Source organism: Emys orbicularis, chromosome 14 (assembly GCF_028017835.1).
Source record: "Emys orbicularis isolate rEmyOrb1 chromosome 14, rEmyOrb1.hap1, whole genome shotgun sequence".
Lineage (NCBI taxonomy): Eukaryota > Metazoa > Chordata > Testudines > Emydidae > Emys > Emys orbicularis.
This window is the reverse complement of record NC_088696.1, coordinates 33,278,906-33,292,101: the sequence shown is the minus strand read 5'-3', so window position 1 is coordinate 33,292,101 and position 13,196 is coordinate 33,278,906. Positions and strand designations below refer to the sequence as shown.

At 39.9% G+C, this 13,196-nt stretch overlaps 1 protein-coding gene across 1 annotated transcript in view; it reads right to left on the bottom strand.

Annotated features, from left to right (window-relative positions):
• Positions 1–13,196, bottom strand: part of DUS2 (dihydrouridine synthase 2) — a 53,998-nt gene that overhangs the window by 10,147 nt on the left and 30,655 nt on the right. The window contains exons 8-13 of the mRNA XM_065416683.1: positions 11,463–11,528; positions 8,100–8,170; positions 7,452–7,538; positions 5,787–5,955; positions 2,761–2,882; positions 954–1,094 (exon numbers count right to left, since the gene is read on the bottom strand). Coding sequence (XP_065272755.1) covers positions 954–1,094; positions 2,761–2,882; positions 5,787–5,955; positions 7,452–7,538; positions 8,100–8,170; positions 11,463–11,528 — 656 coding nt within the window. The remainder of the gene's footprint in view (positions 1–953; positions 1,095–2,760; positions 2,883–5,786; positions 5,956–7,451; positions 7,539–8,099; positions 8,171–11,462; positions 11,529–13,196) is intronic.

The window sequence follows — 13,196 nt, the reverse complement described above, 5'->3', positions numbered from 1 at the left end:
ACTTCAAATTTAGGTGATCTTAGATCAGGGGTCCCCAACGTGGTGCCCGTGGGCGTCATGGTGCCCGCCGGGGCATCCATGTGCGCCCGCCGACTGGTCACCGGACAAGCAGCCACCAAAACGCCACCGAGAAGCGGCAACGTCACGAAGCGCTACTGCCGAAATGCCACCGAATTTAGGCGGCATTTAGGCAGCGATACCTCTTGACGTTGCCGCTTCACGGCGGCATTTCGGCGGCTGCTTGTCCGGCAGCCACTGTCCTCGGCGGCTAGTCATCCGGCGCCCGCCCCACGGAAAAGGTTGGGGACCACTGTCTTAGATCAATAACAGAATGTTTACAAACTGTGATTCCCACAGTTCCTCAATTTAATGTCTCGTGGAATGCCTGGAGACATTTTCTGAAGATTCCTGGTACATATTAAAGAAAAATTATTAATGTGCTTTCAAGCTCCTGCACAGTACATACGTTTAGGAGAGCTAGTTTCAGTAGAGTGATATACTTAACTAATCACTGACCGTTATCCCTTAAAAAATATATTTTCTTAATAGGAAAAGCATTTTGAGGGTGCTTATTACTATGCACTTCGTAATTTCCTGCTGGAACTTCGCGTCAGCAGAAAAAAAATACAGTATTTAGAAAAATATACTGAGACTTAATTAAATTTCATTAAAAAGAATTAAACTCTATGAAGTTTTAACACACAAAACAGCTTTGTTTAGATCAATGTTCACGTTCTTTTATGTGTACCTGAAATTTTTTATCAATTAACATATTGCACTATTTAATTAAACGGTATATGGACTGTCTCCTCTTAAAAAGTTTATCCAAGATGTTGCTGTAATATCTGAACTGCCGATTTCCACCTATAAAAGTTTTGTCAGGTACCAAAGATCAGACAAAAGTGTAACTGTAAGTTCAAAAAGATGGTGAAGAATTAACTTTGCATGCTTACTTGTCAAATCTAACAGCCATTTTTATCACATCTGTGTCTTCCATCTGCTCATCTTCATCTTGTGTCTTGGCCTTTAATGATGCCTTAGCTTCCAGAATAGCTGTTGTTTCTTCATAGAAACTGCCCATTTCAAAGACTTCACTATTAAAAAATATTACTTCTATTATTAGCATTAGGAGAGAATTTATTTGTGTTCACACACAATTTTAATAATTAAAATAAATATTAAAAATTTATTTCAAATAAGTTACATGTGCTTAGAAAACTAAGTTGAGGTACAGTTATATGCTGCAAAGTAACACTGTCCAGAATCATGGGGTTCTATGTTCATCTCTTCTTGACTTCTTGCAAAGCTTGCTCAGTTTACAAGAAAGAAGTTCATTCCTCTACCTGCTGGCCAAAAGACTCAACCTGGGATCTGAAAGCCAAGCCAGAAGCCATCAAAGACTCTGCCATTTCAATTAAATTACAACTTTACAGATGCATAAGCCAAAAAAGAACCCAACTCTCTCTCCCAGACCTGTATCAGCTCTGAAGGGCTAGTAGGAACAAAAAGTAGTTAACATTGTCAAAAGAGTAAAGAGACAAGAATCTGAATACACAGAGAGCAGATCTGTTGAGCAAGGTGACATTTTTATAGTCCTTTTTCTGATTAACATCTTATGCATTAGATAGATCATAGGTGCAACTGCACTTGCAAAATTGGAATCCATAATTTCTCACAGGTGGTAGTAACTACAAAAGCTGTAGTGTACACAATATTAAGTATTTTTTTAAACCACTGTATCATAACATGTCTCATAGTGGGGTTAGGCAACTCAATAGTAAAAATGCATGTGTACACTATGGTCTCCATTGTTATCAGTAGAACAATACAGGATGAATTATTATGTAAATGAGGAGGTTCCTTATCCACTCTAAGGCCATCCATAGATGCTGAGCCATGTAAACTCTTTTCTGACCTTAATATATTAGTGCACACACTAGCACTCAATCAGAATGAAAACTGTAGTATGCTAAAACTTTTATTAGGGGCAATTTAGCATCAACACCACTAGGTAGCAGTGTTAAATCATATTACTATCTACAGAGATGTTTTCTCATTTTAAAAAGAACTAAATGTTCTTCAGTTATGTAGTGATTAAATAGACTGTTCAAAACATTGCTCCAAAGGCTTATGGACCTGCTAAGACAGGCCTGTGAAACTGCTTTCCGGTCAATCTCTTTTGAGGTGTACAAAAATGCAAAAAAGCTATGGAACGTATTTTCAAAATGGCACAACATTGCTCTTATACAGTGAAGGTCTGGGTTTAATTATTTCATTTTTATAAACTGTGCCTTTCATTTCTCTAGATGCATCCAAAATTTAACACAATCAGTTTTTGTAAGAGCACCCCTCTCCTCCCCCCCGAAACTTTCCCCTTCCTCCCCCTTCTGCTACTAGTTACACAGGGAGCCCTTAAAGAGACAACAGCCCCATTTTCTTGTGGCCAGACAGACAAGGACACATTGCATACAGTTGCATTGAGCATATTCTGGCTAACACTGCCACTCGTTGCCAGATAACCAAAAGAAAGGGAGGTAAACAGTTATCCTAAAGATGTAAAACAGCATATTGCAAACACAGAATTATAGTATGACAGTGGCAGAAAAAATCCCCTACGAATTAGCCTGAGTCAAGGAAAAGCTCATCCCTCTGGTACCAGCAGAGGAAATGCTGGCACCTGCTGGAGACATGATACTGGACTAGATGAACCACAGGTCTGATCCAGTATAGCAATTCCTACTCCCTATATAAAATGCTTACCAGATTTCTTGAGTCGACTGTGCAGCATGCAGTTTCTTTCCCTCTGTGGTTTCTAACTGTTCTCTTAACATCTGACACAGACAGTACTTTGTGTTGGTATAGTGATTATCATATCTCACTGCCTGAAGGAAAGAGACATGTAATATGTAAAAATACACTAAAGAAAGTACTATTCCTATTACCTAACCTTCCACGTGTTTCTGGCTGCATTTCAACATAGTTTAAGGAATGTACAGCACAGCACACACAGTTCTCAATAAAGTAAAGTCTACTCAGTACTCTCATTTATTAACATAGTCCAGAACTCTTTTGGTGTTTTTTTCTGGAAAAAAAATCTGAATTATTTTATTGGCTTTTTATACACTTGAGAAAAACAAGAAAGTAGTTGACAAGAATTTCACACATATACTACTTTACTACTCAAATTGATGGATTTACACCTTTGAGTGCAGTGGAAGTTTGACTAATTTGATTTTTGTCCTTTTCCATTTGTCATTCCTTGATTTTACCCTCATGATGTGAACAGATCAAAGCTGTATTTGGTTGGGGGAGAGGGGAAGGTTTTGTATAAAAATAAATACAGCTTTCACTTACTGCAAATGCAGCCTTGTTAGCCAAGTCTCCAATTCAGCAAGGTACCTATGTGTGTAAGCAGTCCAACTGAAGACAATGAGACTATTCACATTCACAAATGTCTTGCTGATATGGACATAAGTAAATTCTGTTTTAGGAATAATCTTTGGTACTTAACTGCGTAACACAGGCAACACAACAGACTGGGCCAAATTCATCTCTGGTTTAACGCCAATGACAATGGAATTAATAGCACAAATGAATTGGCACACCTTTGTAGGGCTGAAAATATATTTCTTTATGATGCATTTTCGCTGCAGTACAACATTGCAGGCAGTACGGTTGAGTTGAAGAAGCTGGCGCATGTTGCCTTGTTGATTTTTCCTTGAAGGACATCCTTGATAGAATTGAATGCGCACCAACCTGCTTTCTTTCTTTGCGAGAATTCACCTTCCTGATCATGGCGCATGTTAATTTCATGGCCCAAATAGACATATTGCTCAGCTTCTTCTATTTGTTCACACTTGATTGTTATTTGGGCTTTTGGCAAGGTATCAGACTGCATACATTTTGTTTTGGAGTGGTTAATTTTCAGTCTGACTTGGCTGCTTTTTGTGTTGAGTTGTCGCAGTATTTTCTATAGTTTGACAGTATTTTCGGCGATCAACACAATACCTTCAACTCAACAGTACTGCCAGCAATGCTATACAGCAGCGAAACATGGGCGCTGACAAAGACAGAGGAGCAACAACTGTCTGCCACGGAGATGGTGATGGAAAGAAGAATTCTGGGAATTTCAATCCACAACTGAGTCCCCAATGAAGTGATCAGACAGCAGCATGGGGAGTGCAGGACGTCGCCATTGAGAGGAGGCATAGTAAAATGCGATGGGCTGGGAATACAGCGAGGCTCACTGACAATCAATGGACTGCAGCTGTCGCTGAGTGGTACCCACAGGAACCAAATAACCACTCGGCCGACCTCCAAAGAGATGGGAAGATTTTATTGTGAAAAGACATGGCTGCACAAGGAGAAGGAAGGCCAGAATATGAGCAGAATGGAAGACGTGTTGTGATCGGTGCAATCTATACGAGGGCTGAAGGACTGATCTATCAAGGTGATGATGCATTTTAGGCCTTAAACTTTAACTTATTTTAAATTGAACTTTTCTAGATTTTTAGTATGTAGCTTTTTCTCATTATGGTTACAAAATTGAATAAGAAAAAAATTAAGACACTGTCAGTCACTGAAGTCCAATTCTTTTCATCTGTTTTTTTTTAAAATATGCATTTGTGATAGGGCCTTCAGTGGCCAGGCGACCTAGTGGTTAGATCGTTGGTTAGGGGCTGGAGGAGGGAACCTGCCCCTCCTTTCCCTCAGGTCCTGGCTCAGAGTCCTGGGCAACTCACACCCCTGCACTGGGGAGATGGATCTTGCTCCCAGCCGTGAGATATGGGGGGGGGGGGGGGCGCGCGGCGCTCAGGACCTGCTGTCTGAACTGTTCCCTATGCAAGTCCTTTAGTTTGGGGCATGGCCCTGCTAGTCCAGTTTCTCCACAGTTGGGGCTTGGCGGTAGATTCCCCTTGGCAGGGGAAGACTTATTTGCTTCCAGTGGCTGCGTTGGCAGGCAGGTTGTGGCTGTGCCTTCAGGTAGACACACAGAGAGCTCCTGCCTCTTGTCAGTCAGCCAGCCCCTGACTGAGCCAGGCTCCCTTCTTTTCTCCCCCTTTTAGGCCTGGCATTGGCTGCAGGTATAAGGGGCGGGGCTAGCTGAACCCACTGCTGTACCTGGCAGCCGTCTCTCTGCTCCTTCACAGCATCTCTTTGTCAACATTACAGGGTAGATGGCCCACCAATTGAACTATAACACTATAATGAAACAGCTGACTGAACAACCTTCTCTGTATTTTTCTGCCATTTGAAAAAAACCTAACTTGTTCTAGAAGAGGAATATACTTCTCTAGAGTAGTTTACATGACTTTAGAAAACCGTGAAACTCTGCAGCCTGCCTAGACAGAACTCATCTTTCTATTCCTACTTTGCTCCATTCAATATCACATTCACTGTTGTAGCATTCACAACATTGGCACTCCTGGCACTAGTTCTGCACAAGTGCAGAGATTTTTGAGGGAGTCCCAAAAGCCTGAGAAATCTTCCTAAAACCTGAGCTTCAAGAATGAGAATAGGCAAGCACAGTATGTAACAAAAAAAACAAAAAAAAAAACAAAAAAAAACAAAAGAAAAAGGTAAGGCTGTCTACTAGACAAAAATTCAATGATTTATTCACTGAAAAATTGGTAAAAATTGTAATAGTTTTCATCTTATGCAATACGCAAAAATATTACAGGAGCTTTACTAATTGAAAAATAATGAGGAATTAAAGACACCCTACAGAAACTTGGGTTAACATCTCTAAACTATGTTAATTACAGGTAAAATCTTCCCAAACGTACGTATTTGATGTATTCTTGCATGACTTCCTTCAAGGAACAAAGGCCTTCTCTTCTGAAGATGGATGGGTTCCACATGGCAGCACGAGCTATCATTACCGATGAAGCACCTGCTGCTTGTTGGAAGGCTTCAATGTCAGTATATTCTTTGATGAAGTCATGAGATCCTCCACTGAAAACGAACATCTTTGTTATGATTAACAATGATTAACGTGACACCACCATGCAGAAAACAGTGTATTCTGCACATTAATAGAGCTGGGCATGCATGATAATACAGAAGGCTTATGGACTGTCATGTTATTCATTGTTGGTATAATCTATTTAGGAAATCAGCACCACTCTGGTAGAATGGCTGGCTTAGAGCAGTGGTGGACAACCTACGGCCCATCATTGGCTTACAGGATTATTAGTAATGGGATATGAAAGCCTTCCAAAGTCAGACCAGGCCAGTAGTGCCAAAAGTTATTAGCATCTGATGACTGATTGGTAGGCAGCTTCTGTAAAATGAGTTAGGTGGTACCAATCCAGTTTCTAGTGAACGGTTCTCCTTAACTCAAGACACCCCCCAATAAGCATAAATTGGCTTAGTTTCCCTAAAGGAGACAAGCACTGATTTTGTATGTGCCACCTTCATTAGGTGCACAATAGTTTTTAGAAGTCAGCTGTTCTGGTAAGAAAATGCTGTTTGGTGGCCTGTGCAAAATGAGTTTGAAGATCTCAGTTCAATTCCCAGTGGACCAGGTGCACCTCAGAAAAAGTCCTCCAACACTGGTACCCCTTGTTGGTAATTGTAGTAGAAAGGCCTAACATTGAATGAGCACAGGCTCACGTTTGAGGCAAACTGGCAGGGGAACAGTGAGTAAGAGCATGCTCTGCCTCTAGCTCTGCTGTACCATGTTCTATGGCTAGAAAACATCATTTTCTAAAATTATCAATCTAGCTCCTTTTGTGAGCTAAAAATAATTTAAAATCCTGTTTTCCCCTCCCAACAATTTTCTAACTGTAACAGAACACGCCAACTCACTTTAAAGGTGGACTAAAACTAGTCATAAAAATTCTTCAGGGTCCCCTTAAATGAAGAGTTACTGTCAATTCTGACATATAGGAAAGTTACCCAACATTTTGATAAGAAACCAGAGCTCCCACAGCCAGTGTACTCTGGGGAAATGTATCTAGGCAACAGGGGGCTTGGGAGGGCTGTGGCACTAGTTTCAGGGCCTAGGCCATCAGAGAGCAGGGTCCTATTGCCAAGGGAGGAGTCTGCACCTGGGAATGTGCCTGAGAAACCCAGAGCTAGGAACAGAAATCAGTCACTACCCAGATGGCTTAGAAGCACATAGAATTCAGCCGTTGGATTCAAACAAAACACTGGTGTCTCTCCAGAGAGGAGGACTGGGCCATGTCATGACACAACACTAGTACACAGCAGAATAATTAAGGAGCCCTTTTTGCACTAAAACAAAGACAGTGACATTTCAGATGGCCGACTTCTAATACCAAAGCCTCACTCTAACCTTGTGATTTGTAATTATCTCATTTGCCCTATATGAGGAGACCCTTAGTTTCCTGCACTTAATCCCTTCTTGCTCAGTTAGATTTCCTTGGCATAATGTCTACTGCTAGACATGGATACCTTAAAATGACCACCTAACTAATCTAACTTACTTTGCTATTACAGGAACAGAGACTGCCTCAGAGATGGCTTTGATCACTTCACAGTGGACAGGATGTTGAGGCCTCTCCTCCTTCTTCCTTTGCAACACAGAAAGAAAAAGACAAGTTCAAAGATTTCTAGTGGAAATTGTACATAAGTAAACTCTTAGCAGACAATTCCAGTCCTGCAGTGACAAACCTAGTCTGTCTGAGTTTACGTTCATCTGCAAGGTGTAAACCTGCTTCACACGAAACACGTCTTGAAAAATATGGCTATTTTAGTTCCCTGTGCAGGTGAAGCACCTAATGTTTGGGGTGCACAGCTGTACACCTCACACACCTGAGAATTAAAATCTAGCATGAAACTATTTAATTCCTTAATGTTAGATAATTTTGCCTTTTATTTGGTCTTACCAAGGCTAAGATTTTAGAAAAACAGAAGCATCAAGTTAAGCTGCTAAATCTCTATTTACGCTCCTGAATAAGGAGCCTAATGTAGTAAAGTACTAAGCTGCTGTCATTGAAATCAGAACCACTTCCTTGCAGCTGAACTAGACAAGGTGAAGTAAATCAGCTAGCGCTAGTTTATTGCTCTCTACCTGCCAACAAACAACAACAACAACAATAATAATAATAATCTTTCCACATAAACATATTTACCTTCCATGGACTGCAATGGCAGCAACACCAGTCTTTTCTATCCTCTTCACCAGGCTTATAGTGTCTTCAAGCTGAGGAGGGAAAAAATGGAACACATTATTTTAGTTTGATGGAGGAAGAGCTCTTAATCCCATGATTGTTATACAAACACATGCAGGAAATCTGTTCTCCCATCAAAGTGTACACAATTCCTATATTACAATAGTCATACCCAATATGAACATAACCCTTAATATAAGCTTTACTTAGAGAACTATTTATTATGGCTAAAATAGGATTCCAGTCATGCCATTTTTAATACGTCTCTTAGAAATTACAGTTTAAGAACCTGCTTGACCCAGGGAATACAACATTTGAGACTATTTCCCTTCACACATCTCTGGGCTATCTTTTAAAAGACATAAAAACACACTTGATTGGCAGGTACTATTGCACTGAATATACTATAAGTCATATATAGTGCTTCTTGGATGGAAGAGATCACTCACATTGAATTTGAATTCACCCTCACATCTATTCATGCATGAAATAGTCACAAACATTTCCCTAGGATATATGTTGAAAAATGCCCCCGTGACTGAAGAATTTGATTAGTATCCATACATTACTGGTTGTCTCATGAAATAAAGAAAAAAACCCCTTCTATTCCTTCAAAGAGAAAACATGAGCCTAATGAAAGACAGATGGAATTCAGGACATTGCCAATTTATCCTGCTATGTGCAATTATGCAGCTTTTAGAAAAAGCGAAGGATTCGCTTTCTTTTCAGAAGCTGGGCTAGTAGACTGTGGTTCATCTGAAAGTAGAGTAGAACCTCAGAGTTGCGAACAACAGAGTTACGAATTGACCAGTCAACCACGCACCTCATTTGGAACCGGAAGTACACAATCAGGCGGCAGCAGCCCCCCTCGCCCCCCCAAAAGAAGCAAATACAGTACAGTACTGTGTTAAATGTAAACTACTAAAAAAGATGGGGGGGGCATCATTTTCAAAGCTGTATTAAGGCAATGTTCAGTTGTAAACTTTTGAAAGAACCATAATGCTTTGTTCAGAGTTACAAACAACCTCCATTCCCAAGGTGTTCATGTCTCTGAGGTTCTACTGTAGCACATTCAACCTTTGGGAGATGCAGATGGCATTGAAGTAGAGACAGTCGCTCACTTGCTGTTCTGCTGGAAGATACATGCTAGGCAAAACCAGCTTGAAACAAGAAGGAAGAGAATCTAGGACAGTTCAAAGTGAAAAGGGAACATGCCAGTTCTTTGATCTCATGATTGTAGAGGGGGTTGTGGTGGAAAATCAGCTGAACATGAGCTCCCAGTGCGATTCTGTGGCCGAAAAGGCAAATGTGATCCCTGAATGCATAAACAGGGGAGTCTCAAGTAGGTTCTCTCTGTATTTGGCACTGGTATGACCACGGCTGGAATACAATGTCCAGTTCTGAGGTTCACAATTCAAGAAGGATGTGGTGGATAAATTGGAGATGGTTCAGAGAAGAATCACAAGAATGATGAATGGATTAGAAAGCTTGGCTTATAGTGATATACTAAAGAAGATCATTCTTTTACCTTAATAAAGAGAAGGTTAAGGGGTGACTTGATTACAGTCTGTAAATACCGACATGGGGAATAAATATTTAATCATGAGTTCTTCAATCTAGCAGAAAAAGGTATAACATGATCCAATGGCTGGAAGTTGAAGCTAGGCAAATTCATACTGGAAATAAGGTGTACATTGTTACCACTGAGAGTAATTAACCATTAACAACATACCAAGGGTTCTGATGGATTCTCCATCACTGAATTTTAAAATGAAGATTGGATGTTGTTCTCAACAGTATGCTCTAGGAATTATTTTGGGGAAGTTCTATGGCCTGTGCTACACAAGAGGTCAGACTAGATTATCACAATGGTCCCTTCTGGCCTCGGAATCTATGAAGATTGTTGAAGATACACTGATTTTACTTTTTTAATACTTTTTATGCATGATTTTAAAGAATGTGTACATGCCTAATCTGTGCATGCAATCACGGATTGCACATACATCAGTTTTTGCACAACTAATTACACATTTGTTCATATATACGTGCATACATTCAATTTGCATGTGCAGTCACAATAATTATGCACATAATAAGACAGTAATTTGAAAATAACCAGATGAAATTACCAAAGGGAAGACAAATTGACTACTGGAGCTTAAAAACTCTAGTCTATGCAAAAGAAATTAGTGACTAAAAGGTAAATTCTAACCAACTACATCAGCGAGGACAGTGTTCTGAGTGAGATTGTTAATGCTGTGGAGTTTGTGGTGAAAGTCTGTAGTATCTTGGAGGAAGCCGGCCCTTTGCGTGGTGAGTGGTTTGAGGATGGTTTCTATGAGTCTCGATATTTCTTTATTAAGAGTGCTAGGGCCAGATGAAATGGATCTGTCTGCGTTTCCTTGTTTGTGTATCTTGGGAAAAACACAGAAGATCCTCTGAAGTGGGTTCATGGGGATGAGGTTGTAGAGTTTCTCTCGGAATTGTTTGGGGAAAGATTTGATGACATCCTTAAATTCCTGGGTAAACTGCGGTGTGGGGTCTACTTTGAGTTCTTTACAGTAGGTGGAGTCAGACAGTTGCTTGTTGGTGTTGTTAAAGAACGCATCACAATTGAGGACTACAATGGTGAACCTTTTGTCTGCTGGTTTAATCACTATCTGGTGGTTGAGTTTCAGAGACTATACAGCTGTCCTCTCAGCGGTGGAGAGATTGTGGCGGAAGTGAGGTTTGTTATCCTCGTCAATTTTTTTCCTGAAGCAATCAATGTAATGAGTAAGAGTGTGGCGGTCCGCTGTGAGGTGTCCAATCAGGTGATTTTTTTTTCTTATGACTGCCGGTGGGGATGTGGTAATTGTGGCATCTTCATTGTTGTGAAAGAATTCTTTGAGATTGAGTCAGCAAAATTCTTCACCGTGAATGGTCCCTTGAAATATGTGTTAACTACTTATGCTAAACAATCTGTTCTACCTTGTTTTTACTGTGACACTGAGTACATTACCTAGACCTAAAAAGGAGCTCTGTGTAAGGTTGATAGCTTGTCTCTCTCACCAACTGAAGTTGGTCCAATAACAGATATTACCGCAACCATCTTGCCTCTCTAAGAAATTCACTGTCAGTTGCTTTGGGCTTGTCTATCTATGGAATTGTTCTATTGAGTTAATGCATGGACACTCTTATTTCAGAATAAAAGTATATGTTTCTGTATATCTTAATCCAGTGGGTTAAAATCAGTTAAAATTTCATTCTAATGTTTATGGTATTCTAATCTGGCTACAAGGGTTAACATTAACTGGAACTAAGCATAATAAAACATGTTCTTACCGAAGGCAAGATTCGGATTTTGCAGGTCACTGGTTTACAAATTCCTTTAACCAAGGTACTCAGAATCTAAAGAAAGGAGGGGATAAATACTATTACAGAAGCAACATGAGTAAATCTTGCTCTGTTGAACATATGAAGACATTTGAACACTTCTCTAAAGAAAAATATATAAAGGTTCCTATATAGAACGTTGCTTTTTACAATACATTTAGTTAGTTAGTTAGTTAAAGTTTATATGCCAGTTGTGCACCCACCTTATAGTAATTTCATCAAGACCACATTTCTCTAGTTTGCTTATAAGAATGTCATGTGGGACTGTGTCAAAAGCCTTACTAAAAACAAAATATATCACATTTACTACTTGCACTTATTCACTAGACCAGTAACCCTGTCAAAGAAGGAAATTAGGTTGGTTTGGCATGATTTGCTCTTGAAAAATCCATGCTGGCTATTCCTTAAAATTGTTTTATCCTCTAGATGCTTACAAATTCACTGTTTAATAATTTGTCCCAGTATCGTTCCAGGTATCAAAGTTAGGCTGACTGGTCAATAATTCCTCGGGTCCTCTTTGTCCCTCTTTTTAAAGACAGGTACTATGTTTGCCCTTCTTCAGTCTTCTGGAACTTCACTCATCCTCCATGAGTTCTCAAAAGTAATAGCTAACAGTTCCGAGACTGCTTTAGCTAGTTCCTTAAGTACACTAGGATGAATTTCATCAGGCCCTGCCAACTTGAATACATCCAACTTACCTAAATATTCTTTATTCTGTTCTTTCCTTATTTTGGCTTGAGTTCCTTCCCCCTTTTTAATATTAGTATCTGGTCACCATTAATCTTTCTAGTGAAAACTGAAGCAAGAGAGGCATTAAAATCTTCAGCCTTCATGATATCATCAGTTATTAGCGCTCTTTCCCAGTAAGCAGGAAACACTTTTGTTCGTCTCTCTTTTACTCCTAATGTATTTTAAAAGGTCTCATCGTATTGCCTTTTATGTCCCTTGCGAGGTGGACACTTTGTGCCTTAGCCTTTGATTTTCCCCCCTACATTCTTTTGTACTTTTTGTAAGATTCCTTTTTAATTTTCAGGTCATTAAAGCCATATTGGCCTCTACTGTTCTTCCTATCTATTGCATCGGGATAGTTTGCAGCTGTGCCTCTAATATCGTCTCCTTGAGAAACTGCCAGCTCTCCTGAACTCCTTTTTCCCTTTAATTTTCTTCTCACGGGACTTTACCTACCAGCTCCCTGAGTCTGTTCAAGTCTGCTTTTTTTGAAGTCCATTGTCCTGAGGTCAAATCAAACCTCCGTAACAGGGTGGGAGCTATCTAGGCCAGCCTTTGGATCAAGGTCAAATATTGAGGAACAGCTTTCATTCAAATACCTGGTAAGAAGTATTGATTGCATATATTGAGGATAACAGATGCAAAGGTTATAATTTTAAATGGCAATGGCCAGCTGCTACTAAGTCATCCCTTCAGTCACCCCACATGAGAAAAATGTTTTTACACTACACATTAAAAGGTAACCTGTGTGTCTAAATTGCAGACACCCAATAGCAACAAAAGTAGAACTTCTTGCAACACACTTTAGAAGCAATCAACCCATCTGCCCTTCAGTAAATAAACAACATTTTTATCAGCCTATGAAACTTGCTTGCACAAACTTGCATCTTCTCTGTCAAAAAGAGTGCTCTGACTCAGACAGAGACAAAATTATTGGATATATAAGGACTGCAA